Below are 22,565 nucleotides of genomic sequence, written 5' to 3'. Positions count from 1 at the left end.
CCGCCTCGCAGTAGCTGGGGAGGCCCCGAGTCAGGCTTGTGCTGTCTGCAGAGTCACAGAGCCGAGAGCCCCAGCGCGGAGGGGAGCGCGGCAGGTGGGTGGTGAGGGCGTGGCTTTCCCTCCTTCTGTCCCAGAAGCCGGAGGAGGGCCAGGGTGGTGGCCAGGGCTTCTCCCTTAGGGCGCCCATTTGCAGATCTTAGGGTCTGGGACCAAGGACAGGGCCTTGTTCCCGAAGGAGAAGCAGCCAGGCGGGCGCAGGGCAAGCAGATCACCTCGCCCCGCTGGGGAGCAGGTGCGAACACGGGGCGGGGGAGGGGTTGGACCCTGAAATATGGCCGCTTTCTTTGTGATAGGAAACGAGAAGGTTCCCATTACTGGCCGGCCCCCGTGGTCACCCTAGCAGGAGAACCCGGGGCCTGACCCTGTTCAGATGTCCTCCCCGGGGATCTGGCCTGACCACGCCCCCCCACCCCCCCGCCCCCCACGCAGGTGCTTCTCTCACCGCAGTGCTCAGGCTCCTTACCAGGTGACACACCAGGCAGCTTTCACCAAACAATTCCTCTTTCCATATTTATTTTTCTCTCCTCCTGGCCCCAGGGACTGGCCCTGCCCCAGGCACCTATGGCATAAGGGGTCATTTCATTGCGATGCTTTCTGAGGTCTGACTTTTCACCTCTGCATGGCAAGGGGTCCGTTTTGGGCACAGAAATCTCCAGAGGCCCAGCTGACGTGGAAAAGAATTTTCACAACTCGTCTCCCCGATGTTTCCAAAGTGGGGCGCAGCCCGCGAAGGGCAAGTCCCCTTCCGCCACGCCCGCCCCCGCCCGACACCGCCCCCTCGCAGAAAGTTCTCTGGCCCCCGCCAGGGGAAGTGTGTGCTCTGGCAACCTCACCCTCTGCACTGCGTTCCCAGCCAATGAAACCGTTGCTCTCTTGGTTAAAGGCCAACTTAATCCTCCAAACTTCTGCTGCACTTGGGTTGTTTCACCATGTTCAAGTATGCTGGGAAAGGCTGCCAGGCCGTGGTGGTGTGTGTACGTGTGTGTGCATGCATGCATGTGTGCATGTGCCTGCATGTGCGTGCGTGGGTGCGTGTGCCTGCATGTGCGTGCGTGGGTGCGTGTGCCTGCGTGGGTAGCGTATGCGCCTGTGTGCGCATGCGCCCACTTGCGGTTAGCCTTGAGGAGGCTGAAGGAGACCCCGCCAGCTCCGCAAGAGCTCAGCTCAGACGCAGCACCAGGGTCTTTCTGGGACTGCTTCATCGCAGGCCAAGTCCTTCTCCAGCAGAAGCCAAAGGGCCAAACTCTGGTGCAAAGCCCCGATGTGCTACTGCCTCCTCTCAGACTGCTATGGGGACATTAAACCTTTTAACAATCTGGGGCTCTGACGGCTGGTTCTTGGTTCTCTGCCTGGAAAAACAGTAGGCGAATAGTAAAACCTTAAATTCTAACATGTGTAAGTTATACATCTTATTTTCATTTTCAGCCCATGTTCCCCTCTGTAAGACATCAGGAAAAAATTACCGTCTGACTTCTAATATCTCAGTGGGGCATTTATCTCCCAGCTATGATAAGTGATCTTCAATATTTTTTTCCTTTCAGATTAAGAAACAAATTCATTTAATTTTCTTTATTGAATGTGCTCTGGCCTCCCCCACCCTGCCGAGTCCCCGCCCTCCCAGGCTGTTACTCCCTTCTCCTGGCTCAGTGACTGCTCTCCTGCCCGCCGGGCTTCGGCCTTTGCAGGACGGGCGGGTCGATCTGGCACAACGCTGGTCCTTAAGGCCTCGGGATGGTCTGTTCCTGCCCACAGCAGAGTGAGGGAGGGCAGCGGCCAGGCCTCTGGAAAGCCCTGCGAGGTTCTGCGGCCTGGAGTTGGCCGGCTGTAATCTGAACCTTATCTGAACTCCTGGGTCTGAAAGCCTGGTTTGGAGCTCTTGCGAGGACTGGCTGTCTCCCAGGTTGCCAGAACTGATGCTTCCTGCTCCAGACAACCAGGGCTGCAGCCTTTCCTTGGCCTCTAGTCATCTCCCTCAGTCCTGCCGCTGCTGGAGAGGCTGAGCGGAAGTGAGGGCAGGGTAGGTTGGCACTGCCTGGGCACGCCTGATGGGGGCAGTTCCATGGCCCTGGGCTCGGGGTAGGCAGAGTGTTCTGCCAGGCTGCTGTGGGCACCAGGAGGCCCCAAGTGAGATGTCAGCTCAGTCACCAGACAGATGCTCGTCGCTGAGCTGAAGCCCTGTGCTCCCACACTGTAAAGTATCAGGGGCTAACCCGGCCGTGTGCTTCCCTGGTTTCCTTAACCGTAGAAAGGAGATATTAACCCTTGCCATGCCTAGCCTGGCAGGTGATTGGGAAGTTCAAATAGAACATGGTGTGAGAAACACGTTAAGATGATATACATGCCACAGAAATAACTCACTCCAAAAACAGTGATGGCTTACCCCCTCTGTAAGGCACTGTAGAGGGGGTTTAAAAAGGTGTATTTGTCTAAAACCCACTTATACGGGGTGCCTAGAATAGTCAAATTCATAAAGTCAGAAAGTACACTGGTGGATGCCAGGGGCCGGGGGATGGGGGGGCGGGGAAGGGGAATGGGGAGGTAGTGTTTGATAGGGACAGGATTTCAGTTTGGGAAGGTGAAGAATTTGGGAGATGGATGATGGTGAGAGTTGCACAGCCTTGTGAATGTACTTAGTGCCACTAAACTGTACAGTTGAATATGGGTAAAATAGTATGTTTTATGAGACTTTTACCACAATAAAAAATAACTTAAAAAAAAAAAAAAAGTCATGGCACCACCATCAGGAACCTCCCAATCCAGCCAGGGGGAGGGCACCTGCCAGGCTAAGCATCACATGATGTGACAAGTCCTAGAGCCATGGCAGAAGCAGGGTGTTCTGGGAGCGGGGAAAGGCCTGTCTGGGAGCGAGGTGTAGTGCACGCGCCTCGGGACCGTAGGTCGCCTGGCCACAAGGCTAAAAGCGTCAGCTGCAGGCAGAGCGGGAGGGCCGCAGCGCCGAACTCAGAGGTCCAGACTCCAGTCTGAGGGCAGCGAGGGGCTGCCAGAAAGTGTTTAAGTACCGTAATTATAGGATTGGGCTGGGATTTGGAGAAAACTCTGGTGGCCGCGTGGATAGAAATAGGGTAGCGTCAGCAGCGCCCTCGTCCGCGTCATTCCACCAAATGGGGCTGGGCAGCGGCTCCACGGATGTGCCGGTGGCAGCGGTGGCGGTGACACTGATGACTTCCTCTGGGCTTTGTCTTCTCTTGCTCCAGGGAGTCTCCGGTGGACTGCAGCGTTAGCAAATGCGGCAAGCTAGTGGGCGGAGGCGAGTCCAACGCCATGAGCTACAACAGCTACATGGACGAGAAGAACGGCCCCCCTCCCCCCAACATGACCACCAACGAGAGGAGGGTCATCGTCCCCGCAGGTACTTTGGGAGCCAGTTCGCTGGCTGCCACCCGCGTCCTCAGTCTTCTGGGCTAGTCGTCCCAGTGGGCAGGTCCCAGTGGGCACCTACACCTTCACCTGGTACCCTGTTCTCTATGGAAATGCTGACTTGGGAAAGCTGCACTTCCCACCTTCTTCCCTGGCTGCCCTCCAAGACAGTTTCCCAAATGTCACCAGAGCCCTGAAGCGCAGATGCTGGAAGCCCTGCCCTCAAACAGGTCACATCACAGAGTCTACCCTTGGTGCCTTGTTCCACAGGACGAGGCCTTCAAAGAGAGGAGAGGCAAGGCCTTCGGAACCCAAAAGGAAGCCTGGGGACACCCAGCTGTGCCCACCCTTGCCTTTAAGGAGAAGAGTGGCTACCGAGGTCTGTCCCGTCCATCAGGCATGCACTTCCTGGCATCTGCAGGGTCTTACCTTTCCAAAATTACAGCCAGCTCTTCCAGGTTCAAAACACAAATAACTATATTTAACAAAAGGAGAGCCTGAACATGTGTGCAGCGAGTTATGTCATGAGGTAAAAATAGGCGATTTTTCCTAGGTATTGGTGATTTTGGTTACAGAAAATAAAATCATTGTTCAAGCCTTCCGTGCGTTGGCTGGACACTCCACCTCGGCTGGTGAACTCAGCTGCCTGGTTGAAAAGGGAGGAAAAACCACCAGGTGTAGAGTCCATGCCAGGTAGAAGGAGCCAGAGTGTCCAAATCTGAAGCAAAGTGAATGACTTACCAAAATCAGTTTACCAAGAAGGCCAACCCCTTCCATTTGGAAAAGTGTAAATGCAGTTGTGTCTGAGAGCCAAGGATTAGATGTCTCTTTGAGGTAATCCAAAGGAATCTGCGGCTCGGTCTAGAAGGTGTGGTTTTGTAACGGGCGGCTCCGTCCTAGGCTCTTTGTATTTCTTTTCCATGGGAAGCTGTGTGTCACCGTCTCCTAGGAACACAGCCACATGCTTGTATCCTGGCCCAAACTCAAGGTGGCAGGCGCGGGAGGTGTGGGAACAGGTGAGGCAGGAGAGGGCTGGACCAGCGGGAACTTTTCTGTGCCCTGCAGGACTTGAAAACCGCTCAGAAAGCATGTTTATTTCCTTTCTCCACAAGCGCGTGACCTCAGAGAGGAAGGGGAAGAATAGCTCCGTATACTGAGTGCCTCTCGGTGCCAGGCGCTGTGCGGATGGCCTCATCCCTGTGACGCTACTTCTATCTTGTAACGTCCGATCTCCCCTCCCCGGGAACGCCAGCTAGGCATGTGTAGCTCGGGTGCATTTGTGAGGGGCAAGAAAACGGTGGCTTCTCCTTTAATACAGAAAGAAGGCAGAAATGAAGCTGAGCTAAAGCTGGCCTGGAGGGAAACTTCTGGACTCCCCCCATTGGAGCCGAACCTCTCCAGGCCTTTGCTGACGTGGAATCAAACCCCACCCTCCCACCTCCGCACTGCTCCTCTAAACAGTGGCCAGCATGGGGAGGAAATCTTGAGGACAGAAGAGTTAGGAGGCCAGAGGTTGTCTCTGAACCAAATGTTGACACCATTTCATTTCCATAGTCACTTTTGGGCGGGGGTAGGGAAGGGGTGGGGGGGGGGGGGGGGAAATGACCAGACTGTTTGGTTGACCCTTCAGCTCCGAAATGGTGTTGAAATACTTTCAAAAGGAGTATCAAGATGGCAGTCTTAGGGGGCCAAAGTAACCACAGCAGTAATAATGAAAATAGCATAAATTCCTATCAAAGGGTTTTTCAAAGCACTTCGTGTCATGAGTTCACTACCTAGGGATTCACGTCATTGTTTTACCTCTGGCTGGATCTTTAAGCATTACCCTCACACATGTTGGCTTCCTCCAGGTCAGCCTTCTGGCCATAACAGAAAGTCTCATTTGGGCAAGTCCACAAATCAAGGCAATAAAACATCAGTGGAACAACCAATTGAATTTATGGTGGGATTTTAAGACAAGTATAAACGAGGTCCCTAGCTCATCACCAGTTCCAGGTTCAGATGGGAAGAAACTAGGACTAAATCATCCAGGAAATATATTTGGAAGAGTTTAGCATGCTCCACAGTGGAAGATTTATAATTCAGTGTGCTGCAAAGGAAGAGAAATAATATTGTGACAGAGCCCAAAGCAAGGGAGGAAATAATAAAATAAATAAAATCTACAGTATAAAATTGTATTTGAGGACTTGGATACTCAAAGTGAGGAATTAGGAGAGGCAGAGGCAAGCTGATGAAAAAAAAAAATAATATGCTACGTAATCCAAGTTCCCCCAGGACACTTTTCTTTAGAATTCTGAAATGGTGCAAAATTATTTCCATTTACCAATGGTCCGTGCCTGATTGTTCCTGGAAAGCAGAAGAGTAAGACAAAGCAAGAAATTTATCTGAGAGACAGAGAGAGAGAGATACAGACCTGTACAATGAAGCCCCGAGTAGCTCCGCTTTTTGGGGTGATGGCAGAGCACCTCCCGGGTGAGCTAAGGCAGGATGGTGAGAGGGGAGAGGAGAGGAGGCTTGGGGTGGGGGACCCTCAACTTAAGGGCAGTCCTGGGAGGATTTTGACTGGAGTTCCAGCTCAGACTGGGACTGAAGGTTGAGCTGGGGACTTAACCTTTCAAGACGCCACTTCCCAACTGCAAAACGAAGAGAAAAGCCACTTTGCAGGCTTTTCTTGACGAGTGAAAAATAGCACACGTGGAGCATCGGGCACCTAGGAGGCATTCAAAATCTGGACTGTTATGAGTTACCGGGCTCTGGGTGGTTGGTATGAACCTTGTTTCTTTCCCCACAACCCCTCCTAATCATTCAAACCTGCTCCCATTTTTGCCAAGAGCCTTCACAGACCCTTAGAATGAGAGGGTGAGGTGGTTGAGAGGTAGCACAGATATTCCTACCAAATGAGCAGTCCAATAAAACAGGCCCAGTAGAAGTTGGGGACCATCAAATCTCCCCTCCTCCAGGAAGCCTTCCATGACTCCAAATTCACAGTAACCCCTTCTGCCCACGAGTTCTTGAACTGCCACAAGAAAAATCTGCTGCTTAATTCCGTGCTTTCCTGCCCTAGTGTTTCGTGTGGATGATCTTCCATAAGGGCAAGACCCATGTAGCTTTCTTCTATGATAAGCATATTTAACTGCATATTGGACTCTCTAATAATTGGGGGCCAAGGAAGGACATGGTGATGTGTGATAAGATATAAGGGCTCTACCTACCGTGGAACCTGCTAGAACTCATCACCAGCACTCAAAGTACACATGCTCCCCATATACACACACCTGGCTGGGGAGGAGTCTGAGGGTCCCAAGTGGAGACCTTACAACCTCAGTCCTTACATTATGTATGTTCACTTGAGAGCTAAAATGTTTTCTCCCTCCAACACCATTTCCCATCTTTTTTTTTTTTTTTTTTGCTGCGCTGGGTCTTCTTTGCTGCGCGAGGGCTTCGTTGCCCCGCAGCATGTGGGATCTTAGTTCCCCGACCAGGAATCGAACCCGTGACCCCTGCATTGGAAGGCAGACTCTTAACCACTGGACCACCAGGGAATGCCCCATTTCCCATCTTTGGGGATTTAAATATCCTAAAAGCTTTGTCAGGATGATTTTAAAGAAATTTCAACACAGCTCTCTCCAAAGGGAGAAAACCCAGATTGGGGTTAAGTTATTAAGACTAACACCACTGGGTTTTCCAACTGCACACGTGGAATTGTGGTCCAAGTGTCCACGCACATCTTCTTTTCTGCAGCCGTCGGAGACATCACTGTTCTTCCGTGAAATCACCGATGTTCTTAAGACACGGATGGTGGCCCTTTCCAGAGACATTGGTGCCTGCGTGTTGGAAACTGTGCTTGTTTTCATTTTGATGCCACCATTTCTCAGGCAGAGGTTTCGGTTGCCCTCCAAAGACTTTAAAGAGAATGTCCTGTCCGGATGCGTAGTGAGGCGTCTAAGAACCTTTCCAGAGCGCTAAGTGGTTCAGGCAGCACCAGATGTGACGGGGCCGCATGGGCATTCTGGGAGGACCATCTGGGAGGGAACCACTTTCTCACTGAGGGGAGGGGGGATTGAGGAGGGGGAAGGGAGGGGAAGAGGAAGGGAGGGGAGAGAGGTGGAGATGGGGAGAGAGGGAGAGAGGCAAAGACAGAGGAGAGAGGCAGAGACAGAGGAGGGGTGGAGCCCTGCGTCCTGCAGCCTTGCTAACAGCCCGTCTCCCCTGCAGACCCCACGCTGTGGACGCAGGAGCACGTGAGGCAGTGGCTGGAGTGGGCGATAAAGGAGTACGGCTTGATGGAGATCGACACATCTTTCTTCCAGAACATGGACGGCAAGGAACTGTGTAAACTGAACAAGGAGGATATCCTCCGAGCCACCTCCCTCTACAACACGGAAGTGCTATTGTCACACCTCAGCTACCTCAGGGAAAGTAAGTGCCTGGTCCCTTCCCTTTCTGGGCAGCAAAACACCCCCAGAGGCTGCAGCCCAAGTCCCCAGGGCTGGGAGAGAATTCTGCCCAGCCACGCAGGATGAAGACTGGTTCCCACGGAGCCAACCCAGGGAAAGGAGATAGCGTCCCGGGCTGTCGGTTTATGCTGGGCAGATGCTACAGGAGCAGCCTGTCCGGGTGTCAAGTTGCCAAGGTCGCACTGGCTCCCAGAGACCCTGCGAGGGGGCTGACCCAGTCGTGCCGTGACAAGGGAAGGAAAACAAGGAATGGAGAAAAAGTAGAGAGCTGCAGCCCCGTGGGGTCTGCCAGAGGCGAGTCACACTCTTCGCATGAGAACCACTTTCCAGAAACTACTTTGCCCCAAACTATAAATAGATGGACACCCTGGCTGGTATTGTCTTGAGCGATGATTTAAAGTTCCTACAGTAAACTCTAGATTTACGTTTTTGAGTATTTACACGTTAAGTTCCTCTTATTCTTGGGGTCACTCTGGCACCCCCCTAACCCACCTTTACCCGCTGTTACCTACACACCCCTCCCAACTAAGCAGGAAGTGTAGTAGATGCTACAGGTGGGTTAGGATCTGTTGGAAGCTTTCTCCTGGCCGAGTCAGAAGGCAAAGAGCTTTGGAAAGGGAGAGTTTATGAAAGAAAGTGCACAGTTGCCAAAGGATTTATCCAATATGAGGCTTCTCTGTTGCCAAGCCCCATCAATTTGATATGAATTTCATCTGATATGAAACATACACATAGGAACAGAATTTTGATAAACCTGCTAATAACCTCAGCCTTAACCCTTCACCAGAAATACAGGTGGTATATCGGTGACCCCAAGTACCGAAGGACTGTTCTGTGGCCAGAAAAGATGGTCCTAAGATGGGCAAGTTGAAGCTACAGGAAAACAGTTGTGGATTCATTCTACAAGGGGGCTTTCTAACAGTCAGTCCTGCCCAAAGATCCACTGGCAGCCTCAGGGTGCAGTGTTTGCTGTCCGTGGCTGCTGGGAGTCTTGCAGGAGTTCAGCTTCGGAAAGAAGGAGGTTGATGATTTTAAAGGTCCTTTAAAGCTGAGATCCTTGGACAGTGCCCACGGGCCGCTTTCCCTGGTCTCCTGGGCTCTGGGTCGGTTAGTTCTTCATCTGTGTTCCGTTGTTCGGTGGGTCTTCAGCTCACCGTTCCTGTAATCTTCTGTCTCCTTCTGCAACGGTGCACTCTGTGGGGTAGGGGCAACACACACTGGGTGTAAAAGTGAAAAAATTTGAAAATGCCTTCGGAAGTTTCCACTGGTGCCTCTGGGCTCCCCAGTCACCCCTCCGAGGCGTCTGGTAAGCAGTGGGATTGTGTGGGTGATGCAGTGTGTGTTAACACCAGAGGAATGACCTCATGTCTGAGTCTTGCTGCAACATGAGGTCAGCCCAAGAAATGACAATTTCAAAAACGGGGGCAGTTTTCCACCCGGTTTTTCTGAGCTTTGGAGAATGAGCATTTTCTAACAATCTGTATTTCTTTAAGTGTTTATAGAATTTTTTTAGAAAGGATCTTTGCACAGAGTCCCGCAGTGATGCTAGCTGGGCAGGGCAGGAGGTGGAAGTGGGCACACAGAAGCTGGGCATGAGAAGGAGAGACCAGCAAAGCAAAAACGCTGACCGATTCTGCCCTTCTGCCCCTCCTGGTGTCATACGGCGGGAGGTCCGGGAATCGCTTTGCGGGAGAAGAGATGGACAGCAGTGTGGGCAGCGAGCTTGGAGCACTGAAAGGGCCCAGTTACCAGATGCCCTTGTTGAGGGAATGTTCAAGCACGTTCTGACTGATGTGGGGAGAGCCCATTCACGCCGTGTGATCCCAGGCCCTGCTTTCTGGCGGGTCCATAAACAACTAAAGTCCCCACTGGGACTTCCTCTCACAGAAGAACCCAAGCCACAGACCCTGAAGCAAGACCAACCTCTGCTCAGAAGGCCAAGGAATTTAATAAGGTGGTCGTGGGTAACTGTTGAGGAGACTTTCTGTCGGAGGAGAACAGATAAGAAAGAGCAAAGGAAAAAGCAGGCTGGGAAGAAGTGGACGCCAGAGGGTTGGGTTTGTGGGTATATGTAGCAGGGCATGAAAAAGGGTGGATTTCTTCTCTTCGTTCTTTCTAAGAGTATTTGTAGACATTAAGGAAGATGCCCCCAAAGCAATAATAATATGAAGTTTCCAGAAAGGAGCTTATTAGCAGAGCAAATTTCCAGAGTTGAGTGGAGATGGACAAAGCAGAGATATGGTACAATGTTGAGTGAAACAGCAAAATATAATGGGGTCTGCGCAACGATGCAAAACCATGTCTGCCTGCAAAAGCAAAAATTAAAATACTTGTATTAAGGTTCAAAAAAACGTGCCCCAGCATAGCGTTGTACTACTCTAGAGGCCTTTTGAGGAACCTAGACAAAATGATCTGCTATCATGGAAACAATTTTTGATTCATGCCTCTTGTTAATTGGGGTCCACTTTCAGCTGCAGCCTCTGGGACCCCCGGTTGCGGGGGGGTGGCGTCCACTGAGACGCCTGCAGGAGGTCACGTGCGTGGTAGCTGTCTGCTCTCAGGACCGCTGGGAACCCCGCAAGGCCCACCGACTTGCCTTCAAACACTGTATTGTTTTTCCAGACTTACTTCCAGCGGATGTTTTGTGCGGAGGCAGGGAGGCCAGGGCTCTGGGGAGAGGTTGGGGCAGCTGAGTTGAGGCCGGGAGAAGGGTGCTAAGCCTCGTGCAATGTCATCTGTCCTTTCGTGGGGGAGGGGGTGGCGTTCAAACAGTTCCACTTTGGCAAGAGGTGGAAGGAAAAGAGCTGAGCTCCTCAGCACAGAGGGAGGAAGTGCAGTGGGGCTAAGGAGAGTCGATAGGAGAGAACTGGAGCCCTTCTAACTTAGCCCCGGGTCAGAAGACTGCAAGGCAGCTGCACCTCTCCAGAGGCGTCTGAGCTTTCTGGACTTTAGTAGAAAAAAGGACATGGTAGGATTAAGAAGCTCTGACACCAGATTTACACTTTCACCAAAGGTGCTCGAGTATTTATTCGGGTTGTCAGGACAGGAGCTATACTTTCAAATTTTAAAAACCAAACTTCAAATTAAAAATGTATTTTCCAGGGTGGAGAAGAAATAGCAGTGTCCTGAGCCCCCGTCTGGCGTGCTGGGATTTACCTGCCTGGAGGCTCCGGTTCTCCATCCCCTGGCTTTTCAGCTGGCCCAGACCGAGTGGCTGTACCCTATACCACCCCTCTGTAATGTCACCCGCACTTGAAATGGGAGGAGGACGGCGGGGGCCGGGTCTGGGGAGATGCCCACAGTTCTTGGGATCATTCTGGAGTCTCCTGGGGACACCCGGGCTCAGGCTGCCTCTGCCCAGGTGTCATTCACTTTACGGGACGGGCAGGATGCCCCCTTGTGGACGCCACGGACAACTAATTATAAATCCCCATTTTAAAGCCAAAGCAAATGAGGCCTGGAGTGCTTCGGAAGTTGGTTCAGACGTGCCCAGCCCCCGGAGACCAGCCTGGTGTCTGAGACCCAGGCCTCCTACGGCCCGGGCTGCAGCTGTGCCCACAGCCTCACGCCCTGAGGGCAGAGGCCAGGCCGAACAGACAGCGCCCGCTTACCTGGGCCACCCGGTCTTTCCCTCCCCTGCTGTGGAATTAGCCTCACGCCCCTGGGGCTCCCGTGTGGGGGGCCAGGCCACTTTCCCCACGGCATTTTCTGTTTTCATTTGTGCCCAGAGATAAATGCTTTCCGAAAACTTCCCTGTGGCCTCCTGGAATGAGGCCGATTAAGCCAAACCTATCTGCACGCCAACTCTGCCCTTCTCTCTTCCGCGCGGCGCCCCATACTCTGGACCCGACGGGCGGCCCCATCAGTATCTCGCGCAGGCAGAGGCCGTATTTACAGTCTCGGGCTGCGGGAAATGAGATTGGGTGTCACAAGGCAAGATTGGGACGGACCTCAAAGGAAGTGGGAGCTGTCCCCAAACGGCAGTTCAGACCCAGGGCCGCTGGGGGGAGTTTGGGGTTTCTGGGAGCCCAAAAGGTCCTGGGTGGGGCAGCCAGAGGCAGAAGGAAAGAGCCTTTGTTCATTTTACAGAAAGTTGTGTTCAGTCTGTCTGTCTGCCTCTGACCCGTGACAAATGCTAAGAAAATGCGTTTGGAAGTAGTGGCAGCACTAGAGAAATGGAATATATTGGGTGACAGGGAGACCACAGCAAAGGTATCTATCTTGATTCCCATTTTTAATTTAAACGTAATGGAAAACACATTTTGCATTTTGTGGTGTCCCCACCGGCCGCCTCAGATGTTCGGGCAAAGGTGATGGGTCCGGGCAATTAAGCCAGTGAAGTATTATCCCTTCCAGGCCGGGTCTGACCGGTGAAGGAGAACAAAAGGCCAGATTTCCCGGGACTCAGTCGTCAGCCAGGCCTGTTGTTCAGAACACAGAGCCTCCTTCCTCCTCCCTGCCCACCTGCACCCTCCAGCCAGAGCCATTGATGGCAGCGCAGAAAAAAGGAAGCCCGGCTTCAAGAGTCTGGCAGCGGGGCTGGCGAGGTGTCTGCAAGGCGGGAGACAAAGGCTCTGGCGCTCAGACGGCCGTTGTCTCGTCTGCAGGTGCCCCAGAGGAAGACCAGGTCCACTCGTGGGAATGTGGAGCTGGAGAAAGCCCGATTGCTGGGGGCTCCAGCCACACCTGCAAGCTTCACTCTGTTCATTTCCATCCTCTGTGAGGTCCCAAATACTGTACCAGTGACAAATGGACGCGACAGTGGGAAATTATTTTGTCCTTGTGCTTTCACACTGGGGAGCCTATTCCGTTCTCAGCAGCAGCTGCTCCGTGCTTTTCGGGGCCCCAAATACACAGATGCGCGTAGAAGCCCGCATGCGTATGTAAATACATAAACAGATAAGTCAACAAACGTTTTAATTAAAGTATCACATAGAGAGAGGTGCAAAAATCATAAATGCACAAGTCAAGGAATTATCACAAAGTGAATCCGCTCACTCATATGAGTCCCTCCAGTCCAAGGGGGGGAGACTAGAGGCCCCCGAGTGCCCCCCCTCCATCACCCCCTCTTCCTCCCCAAAGGCAGCCACTGTCTTTGATTCCAACACCATAGGTGAGTGTTGTCTGTTTCTTCGATTTAGCCTGGAGGCCGCAGGGTCTGCTGGGCTGAGAGCAGATTTTGTAGATAGACCAGAACGGGCATCCTGCCTCCTGGGCTTTCTGGCTGCGTGATCCTGGGCAAATTACTTGACTTCTCTGAATGTTGATTCCGTCGTCTGTGTGAGAAATAAGTGAGCGAATAGACAGAAAGCATCCGGCGCACGACGACAAGCATCCCAAGAGTGCTGGCTTCCCTCCTAGAATCACAGCCTGTCTCCTCTGACAAGGTGGTGTTCGCCCCACGCAGAAAGTGCCTCAAAGAAGGAGAGAGAGATATCCAAAGCCACAGAGTGAGGGGCCCGGCTCCAGGGAGGACCTCCTTGCATCTGAACGAAGTCCTTTAAGGAAAGAGTGTGCCTTGCCACTCTCTGTAGCCCGAGGAACTGGTTAAGTAAAAAATGGGAGGAGAGAAGGGAAAGTTGGTCGCTTGGGAAGGAGGTCAGACACCCCAAATCAGCCCCTCCACGGGGAAGGCAGCCTCTCCTTCTAGGAGTGAAACTTGAACCAAGAACAGTCTTCAGGGCAAAATCCTTCTCCTAGGTTACCATGAAATATGTATTTCATGCAAGCTTTGCAGAGGTCAAACGACCCTTCCTCTTGGCTTTCTGGGAGTTTCCTCTGGAATTCACGTGTGCCCAAGGAAGAACTTTCACGGAGGGGGAAATTTAATAAGTGCGGTTTATCTAAGCTTCGTGCTCTCAGCTACATCTGCACTAATGACTCAGGCAGTTTGGTCCTCCCGAGACCATCATTTTTCTTTATTTGCTCCAGCCGTGAGGTTTCCGCCTGAGGCCGAGAATGTCAGGGACAGAGAGGCAGACATTCTTGGTCTTACTCCAGAGACTGTTTTCTCTTCCCTTGGAACGCTTGTTTCCATTTCTTAACCTCCTTCCAGTCATGGAGGATTATTTCTTATTGCAGCAGAACCCATTCATAACTGTAATTCCAGAGAACAAGGCAAATGCCCAGCAAGCTCTTTTATAAAGAGTTCATTGTGTGTCATCGTGGTGTCTGTGGGAGAAAAGATATAAAAATAGTCGTGATAATACCTAGTGTGTATTGAACATTCATTCTGAGCCAAGGTCTGTTCCGAGCAGTTGTGTGTATTATTTTATTGACTCCTCATAAGAACCTTCTCAGGTAGGTGTTATTATTAGCCTGTTTTATGTAGGAGGACCCTACGGCTTAGAGAGCTTGGGTAAATTGATGGAGGTCACCAAGCTACTAAGTGGTAAGAAGCAGGCCTAATTCTGAACTCTCATGTGCATAAAAATTTATATTAAACGAAGTGCAAAAAATCACTTTGTCCTTGATATTTTTGAGAATGGAAGAACCAAACGCATCTGGTTCTCGGCTATTCCAGGCACGTGACTGCCTCCTTTCTAAAGGTGTCTCCACACAGCCACGCTTTGGCATAGAGCTCTCTCAGTACCATCACCACCCCTCTGCTTTTTTTTGTCTGGAACTGTTGCAGAGCTAAAAGGAATAGTTGCTCAAGTCCAAAGTCAGAGGTTCTAGGCAGTCGGATGACTCTTCCAAAATTCTCTCTTCGTCGTCTGGCCCGGAAGGGCACACAGCTTCTCTGAGGCACACACACAACCAAACGCCCACAGCTGGGTGAGGCAGCCGCTCCACTCCCGTGTCCCTTCCGGGACTTGAGACTAAAAATAGGAGTGTCTGACAGCCCATTCCCTGTTCCAAGCCCTGGCACCCGAGTCCGTCCACTCGGTCCCAGGGAGCAGGCAAAGGATGGTTTAGAAAGATTTTTTAGCTTCCAACACCCATGTCAAGCTTGTAAAAGCAGATCCCAGCCCTCTTGATCGCACTTCAGAGTTTCCACGGGAGAGCCTCAAGGAGGATGACAAAAATGCCTACGTTTTCCAAAATAAAGCTCTTGGATTTGCTGGAAACAAAGGCACAAGTCTAGCTGTAGGAAAGAAGGGAGAGTTTTTTTACATGCAACAACAATAAAAAAAAAAAAAAGAAAAAACCTCGAAAATGCCCGGACTAAATCTACTAGAAAATGCCCAGACTAGAACTACTTTTAGTGCTTGCTAAAAGTAGTTCTGCATGAGCATTTAATTCTGAAGGATTGTATATCAGCACCCTGTGATGACAGAAAATTCAGTGGCTTATGCCTCACGTTGAGTTGTGATTCTCTTAGCTATGCGTAAAGGGAGACAAAAGTTACTCTGGGGAGCACTGCCAGCCCCACCCCTTTCCCAGCTCCTAGCACCCCCTTCACCAAGCGTGAGGCTCCAAGCACCTTGCCCACCTGTAAACCCAAAGGACATCACAGTGGGAAGAAAGTGGCCGGGCTTCTCCTCCAGGGCGTGGCAATACAAGCTGCAGTCCAATCTGGCCAGCGCTGGCCCGTGGACAAGACAAAACAAAAGCAAAGAGGAATGTGCAACAGAGGCCATATTCAGCCCGCGGAGACTAAAATAATTACTATCTGGTCTGTATAAAAAGTTTGCCACCCCCTCTTGTAGTTCAAGGTGAAGAAATCAAGAGCCAGACACGTAAAGTCCCTCATTCACGGTCACACGGGAAGTCGGTCGAAGGACCAGGACGTGGTTCCCAGCCCTGTGTTCCTGCTGTGACACAGTGTGGACCCCAAGAACTCTAGAACCTTAAACGTGGTTGCTGGGAGGGCTTGTGTGTGTCCCGCCCACGAGCATTCTGTCCTACCTTCCTCGGACCCTAACTCCAGGAAGCTATTACGGTCCTGCGTGATTGGCCCCCCAAATGGGTGACATTAACTGTTTCTGTCTCTCAAGGAGTCAGTCATCTGTCCTTCCATCCTTCTCCCTGTCTCCTGGCCTCCCCACTCACTTCTCATCCCATCTCCTAGTCTTGATCTCGGAAGAGTGTCTTGGTTATAACCTGATGCTTTTGCTTCGCCTTTCAGGTTCACTGTTGGCCTATAACACAACCTCCCACACGGACCCGTCCTCACGACTGAATGTCAAAGAAGGTAAGTCTGTTCTCCCACATGTAGAATTGTCCTCATTTCCAGCCCGGCACAGTCCACGATGGTAAGACTGCGGTGGGGGAACCTCAGGTGTGTGTCCCAACTCTCTTGTCCACTCAGCTTTTCTAGAAGCCTAAGCTGATTCCCCTTACACTACTCATTGCAAAAACATGACAAGGTTGTAAAATATCTTGTGATAATTCCATAAAGATGCGACTTGAGGTTGTTACTCCATGAACGAAAGCGTGTTGCTCTTGGAAGGAAATAGATGCAGCTCACTTTCAAAGCCAAAAGGCGGGGGCTTTCTTTGTCGAAGGAAATGAAATGAAGATTTCAAGGATTCTTGCAATGTCATATTTTCAGGGGGTTGTTGGTAAGAAATTTAAGCGATACCAATTCATTTTTAAAGTGGTGATTTGGAGATTTGGTCTAGTTGCTTTGCTTTGGTTGAAAGAGAAAGAAAATGGTCTCAGCAAATGGTTTTCGCCAGTGAGGGTTTTAGCAAAACATTACAATACATTTCTCAGCATCTTTATTCATGAAACAACGTTGTGGAGATTTCCTGCTCCAGACACTGTTAGATTCCAGGCATTTAAACAAGTGAATAATTCATGGTACCTGGTTTAAGGGAGAAAAAATGTGAGTGAAAAAATTCTGCCTGAGGCAGAAGAAAAATTCCATGGAGGAGGGGCATTTTGAGTGGGGTCTTGAAGGATGAGTAGGAGTATGAAGGGCACTCTCTTCCTTGGCTCTCTCTCCTTCAGTCCTTTTTCTTTAAGGCACACCTGCTGCATAGAATGAATGAAGGCAGAAGTTTTCAGTATTGGTTGCATGGAGTTAGCACAGCATAATATTTCAGAGAAACATAAAGCTCTTCTAAGGGAAGAATCTTAGAGACATTTGGTTCAAAACTGTCTTGGGTTATGGAGGAAACAGAGACCCAGTGAGCCTGGGTGTCTTGACCAAGTTCACACCTTCGATCACATTAGACTTCCTGTTTCCTGTTAACAATTTATAATCAGATGACGACCAGACACGTCTGTGCAGGAAAAATTCAACATAATGAATATGTTTGTAAACTTTCCTGGTTTTCTGTGACTTTCTTCACCTCCTACCCCACCCTGGGCCAGTCCCTGCTACTGTTTTCTTTCGAAGTCAGAGTTATTGGCTTTTGCCATAAAAAATCTGAAGTCATAGTGACTCATCATACGGTCCAAGCCACATTTTATTAGGTGACCCATTTACCATCACGTTGCAAACGTCCATAAGAGACAAAATGTATTACAGTGTCAAACATATTAGATTGAGGTCGGAGCACCTCTGGTTTACTTTGGGGAAATCATTTCATGCCCTGAACCTCAGTTTCCTGTCAAATAAAAGGGCCAAACTAAACCAGTAAGAGTCACCCCTGACTGTCGAGCTCTTGGCTGCTGTAGGTGAGGGTCTGCTTTCGTCCAGGGCCCCTCTGCTCTGATCTGGTTCACTTACTGAACTTCGTTTCATCTGCAGATAGGGATCCATGTCTTGGAAGGAAGGAGGGAGAGAAGGAAGAAGGAAAGGAAAGAAGGGAGGAAGGCAGGCAGGAGATCCCTGAAAGCTCCTCCAGTTCTGCAGGCTGAGACCTGCTGACACCACCAGGATTAACCAGGGAGACTCTGGGGGCAGAGCCAATGAGAGAATATCTGATATTGGACTTAAAATACAGATTTTCGTTAAGAAGCAAGTTTGTCTGGGTTGAACTGCTCTGATACACGATTCATTACTCCTCCAGGGGTCCTAGCTTTCAGCCTCTCCTCTACCTGCACTGCTGTTCCTTCCCTCAGTCCTTTTGTGCGTTTGTAATGCCACGCTGGGCTCTTTGGGGCTTTTGCAGGAGCTGCCTCTCTTCTGAAATGAATGAACTGCAGTATCGAGGCAAGTGCGCGCTGCAAGGCCCTCAGTCAGGTGGTGCCGGGCATTTATCTCCCAGCGTCGGCCCTGGCCTCCAGAAACGGTTACGTCTGCGCTTTGCAGGTGCAGCTTTTGTCCCCAGTAAAGCTTTCCACTTGAGCTGTCTTGCTGCTCTGTCGCCTTCCCCTCCTGAGGTGGTCTGAATCTGTCTACACGGCCCATCATCCACAAAACAAAGTACATTAGCAAGACAAAGCTAGCCACGCTCCTCTCTCCCTGCTTTTCACCCTCCTCCCCACCTCTCCCTTCTGCTTTTCTCTAATAGCTCTCTTGGGTCCTTAAAATATTAAATGGAAAAATAAAGAGAAGACGTCATGCAACCTTAGCTCCGTCTTGTTTGAATAAGGCACACACACAACCCCAAACAAACCCGGAGTCCAACAAGAGGACCAGATCTCTGTGTGTGTGTGTGTGTGTGTGTGTGTGTGTGTGTGTGTGTGTGTGTGTGTGTGCATAAGTGTACGTGTTTATTTCACAAAGGACAGGTGCTGGCATCAAGCACAAAAGAAAGGAGTTGAAGAGGTAAATGCTTCTATGAATGCTTCTTCAATGTGCTTATCAAATGAGTATGTCTTTTTACTTTAAAATGGCACAATCATCCTTCCAGCTTGTCGCTTGAAAACAATTGCACTCTCTAAGGGTTATTGGTGCCCAAGAAGTAAGGCTAGATTTTAAAAATTAATTTGTAGCAGTTTTTAAGCTTCTTCTAAAATTAAATATTCTATGGTCACAGATTGGACCCAGCTAGAACAATTACGCTCTCTCTACCTGATACCAAGGCTAATGCACTTAAGAAAATAAATTAGAATGGAAGCAACTGCTACCCATTTTCAATGCAGCCACCACTGTCATATGTATACTATTCTGCAATGCCTCAGACACTTTCACATGCTTTGCCTCTGCTTTTAAGCCTGGCAACATCCCCGAGAGGTAGATTGAATTAGGCCCATTTTTCAGACAGAGCAAGTGAGGTTCAGGACTATTAAATGGCTCCCTGAAGGGCACACAGCTTTTCAACAACAGAACAAGGATTCAAACCCAGGGTGTAGGATTCAAAATCCCTTACTTCAGATAGTCTCCCGGACAAACACAGCCTTTCCCTTCTAGCTGGCTTTTCGTGAAAGCAATACCTTGCCTAAATGTCGTGTGGGCGGAGATGTGAATTTTTTCCATTATTTTTCTCTGTCCCTGCAGTTTTTCTACTATCATCTCCATCCACATCCCTGCATTATCCTCTCTTCCCAAAGATGAATTCATACGTAATCCCTGCTTGGCACTACCCTCTATTCCTAACCTCACAGAGAATGAGCTGGAGAGCTTTTTAAAATTACTGATGCCCTAGGACAAATATTGTATGACTCCACTCATAGGAGGGTCCGTAAGTGGGCAGATTCATAGAGACCAGAAAGGTAGAATGATGGTTGCCAGGGGCTGGAAGGAGGGAAGAATGGGGAGTTATTGTTTAATGGGCCCAGCGTTTCAGTTTGGAAAGATGAAAGAGTTCTGATGGCGATGGTTGTCCAACATGAATTACTTAATGCCACTGAAATGTACACTGGAAGATGGTCAAAATGGTAAATTCTATGTGATGTATGTTTTACCACAATAAAAACTGCAAAAGCACATGAAAAGATCTCAACATCGCTAATTACTAGAGAAATGCAAATCAAAACTACAATGAGGTATCACCTCACAGCAGTCTGAATGGCCATCATCAAAAAGCCTACAAATCATAAATGCTGGAGAGGGTGTGGAGAAAAGGGAACCCTCCTATACGGTTGGTGGGAATGCAAATTGATGCAGCCACTATGGAAAACAGGATGGAGATTCCTTAAAAAACTAAAAATAGGGTTACCACATGATCCAGCAATCCACTCCCGGGCATATATCCAGTAAAGACAAAAACGCTAATTTGAAAAGATACATGCACCCCAATGTTCACTAGCTATAGTAGCCAAGACAGGGAAGCACCCCAAGGGTCCATCAACAGATGAATGGATGAAGAAGATGTGGTACATACATACAATGGAATATTACTCAGCCGTAAAAAAAGAATGAAATAATGTCATTTGCAGCAACATGGATGGACCTAGAGATTATCAAGCTAAGTGAGGTAAATCAGTCAAAGAAAGACAAATATTATATGATACCACTTATATGTAGAATCTAAAAAATAATACAAATGAATCTATTTACAAAACAGAAACAGATTCAGACATAGAAAACAAACTTATGGTGACCAAAGGGGAAAGGGATGGGGGAAGGGATAAATTAGGAGTATGGGATTAACAGATACACACCACTATGTATAAAATAGCAACAAGGATTTACTGTATAATACAGGGAAATATATATATATATCTGAAAAAAATACAACAAAAGTAAAAATAAAAAATGTTTTAAAACACTGATGCCAAGGTCCCAAACACAACCAACTGATTCAGAATCTCTAGGAGTGACAGCTGGGCATTGGGAATTTTTTCAAGCTCTCCCCGTGACTCTTAAACCTGCAGCCAAGATGGAGAAGTGCTGTGCTACACGGCACACAGGAACCAGAAAGAGGAAAGGGAGACCCATCTCAGGGCCACCCAGGTTTTCTTGGAGACACACTGGGCGGTTGATCTTGATCTTTCCTGGCCCCAAATTGACCTAGAAAAGGAAGAGCAGGACCTCTTGTTATACTAATGGAAGAGCAGGTTGAACTGACCACTGGATTATTCGTTCTTTTTCATCCTTGTCATTGATGAGGTTATAATTTTTATTGATATTGATTCTGACAGCTTTACATGAGTCCATCACTTCAGCTCTCAGAAATCCCATTCTTATCTGTTCTCATCGTGTGTATCTAAATAGTAATTGGGATTGGTGTCGGTTACCTGATCTTATCCGGAGAGCACTGGGGTTCTAGAAGTTAAAATGGCCGTTCCAAGTATTGGGTTGGCCAAAAAGTTCGTTCGGCTAATGAATACATTGTTCAATAAAGTTCTTGGTGAAAATGAAAGATGTCTTATTTTTACTTAAAACTGAACAAACTTTTTGGCCAACCCAATACGTAGGAGCCCCGGGGCCAGGACTGAGGCTTCCCTAAACCTCGAGCTCCGACCTCCACGCCCAGGGACGAGTGGGTCCACCCGGGACGCAGGTCAGAGCTCCACCGTGTTTCCGGGCGGCCTTGCCCTGGGCCCTCCCAGCGCATCCCCTGGACGGGCGGCAGCGCTCTGCTTCAGAGCTGCTTTGCATCCTAAACCCTCATTTCCTTAGCTTCTCGTGCTGGATCTGTTTAAATACCTCTGACTCTCCAAAAGTCAGAGGATACTGAGCTCCTTGTTTATTAACTCCTGGAACTCATAAACCGGCCCGTGCAGGCTGAGCCTCTAGCCCCCGCCCGGGAAGCCTTTCAGGACCCGCTGTGAAATGCAGACCGCTCCTCCACGCAGGCCGCCGGCGGCCGTGGGTGCAGCCCTGGCCTGCAGTCACCTGGGCTAATGGATAAAAAGCCTGTCTTCTTGCACGCTAAGTGTGGGAGAGAGAGGGGGAGAAAGCACCTTTCCATGTCCTTCAGAGTGAAATGCCTAACCGGTGCTGAAGATTATGCTAATGAGAGCCCTGCTTCTCTTAAGGAGATTTCCAGATGGCGGGACCTGTGCACGTAGCCAGGACCACGGTGCTGCAGCCCCTCACTGTCTGCCAAGCATTTGCACATCTATTACGTCGTTTGCGCCCCTCACCATCCCTGTGAGCTGGCAGGGCTGGTATTATTATTATCCCCGTTCTGTAGATAATGGAAACAAGGCACAGGGATTACAGGGTTCATTTGAAGTCACCCAGGTCTTAGGACAGAGCAGGACTCCAACGTAGGTCTCTGCTGTTCACTCCTCCCTCCAGGCTGCTTCTCACCTCATCATCTCCACATATTTCATTCAAGCATCTGACATCTTTTTTTAAAATTTATCTTACTGAAGTATAATTGATTTACAATGTTGTGTTCATTTCTGCTGCACAGCAAAGTGACTCAGTTATACATATTCTTTTTCATATTCTTTACCATTATGGTTTATCACAGGATATTGAATATAGTTCCCTGGGCTCTACAGTAGGACCTTGTGGTTTATCCATTCTCTATATAATAGTTTGCATCAAGCATCTAACAAACATCCTAAACCTTCTTTAATTAATGCTCTCCATTTCCCCAAGGCAGGTATTTATCTCATATCTCAGCCTTAGAGCATATTGGTTCAGAATCCAGGCTCTGGACTCAAACAGGCTGTGTGACTTTGGTCAAGTCACTTACTTTTTTCTGCCTCAGTTTCCTCATGTATAGAATGAGGACAATCTTAGTGCCCCTTCAGGAGTGATATTATACTTACAAATCACTTACCAGGGTATCTGATGCACCGGTAAGTACACAATATGTTTGCTCCATGGATTACAGTAGGAATTAGGATTTTATCACAAAATCACTAGAATGTTCTTGAGGGTTTACCACATGCTGACACTACGCCCAGGGTTATGAAAGACACCATATCAGATGGCGTGGTAACACCGTAGATGAGATGGCCAAGTTGTTTAAAATCTTATTCGGGAGA

The 22,565-nt window shown here is 49.5% G+C and overlaps 1 protein-coding gene across 3 annotated transcripts in view; it reads left to right on the top strand.

Annotated features, from left to right (window-relative positions):
- Window positions 1–22,565, top strand: part of FLI1 (Fli-1 proto-oncogene, ETS transcription factor) — a 113,181-nt gene that overhangs the window by 67,575 nt on the left and 23,041 nt on the right. For all 3 annotated transcript variants that reach the window (XM_068555620.1, XM_068555619.1, XM_068555622.1), the window contains exons 3-5: window positions 3,276–3,430; window positions 7,654–7,857; window positions 15,967–16,032. In XM_068555620.1, coding sequence (XP_068411721.1) covers window positions 3,276–3,430; window positions 7,654–7,857; window positions 15,967–16,032 — 425 coding nt within the window. The remainder of the gene's footprint in view (window positions 1–3,275; window positions 3,431–7,653; window positions 7,858–15,966; window positions 16,033–22,565) is intronic.

This window comes from Eschrichtius robustus, chromosome 11, assembly GCF_028021215.1.
Source record: "Eschrichtius robustus isolate mEscRob2 chromosome 11, mEscRob2.pri, whole genome shotgun sequence".
In the NCBI taxonomy this organism is placed as follows: Eukaryota; Metazoa; Chordata; class Mammalia; order Artiodactyla; family Eschrichtiidae; genus Eschrichtius; species Eschrichtius robustus.
This window is presented reverse-complemented; position numbering and strand designations above follow the sequence as displayed.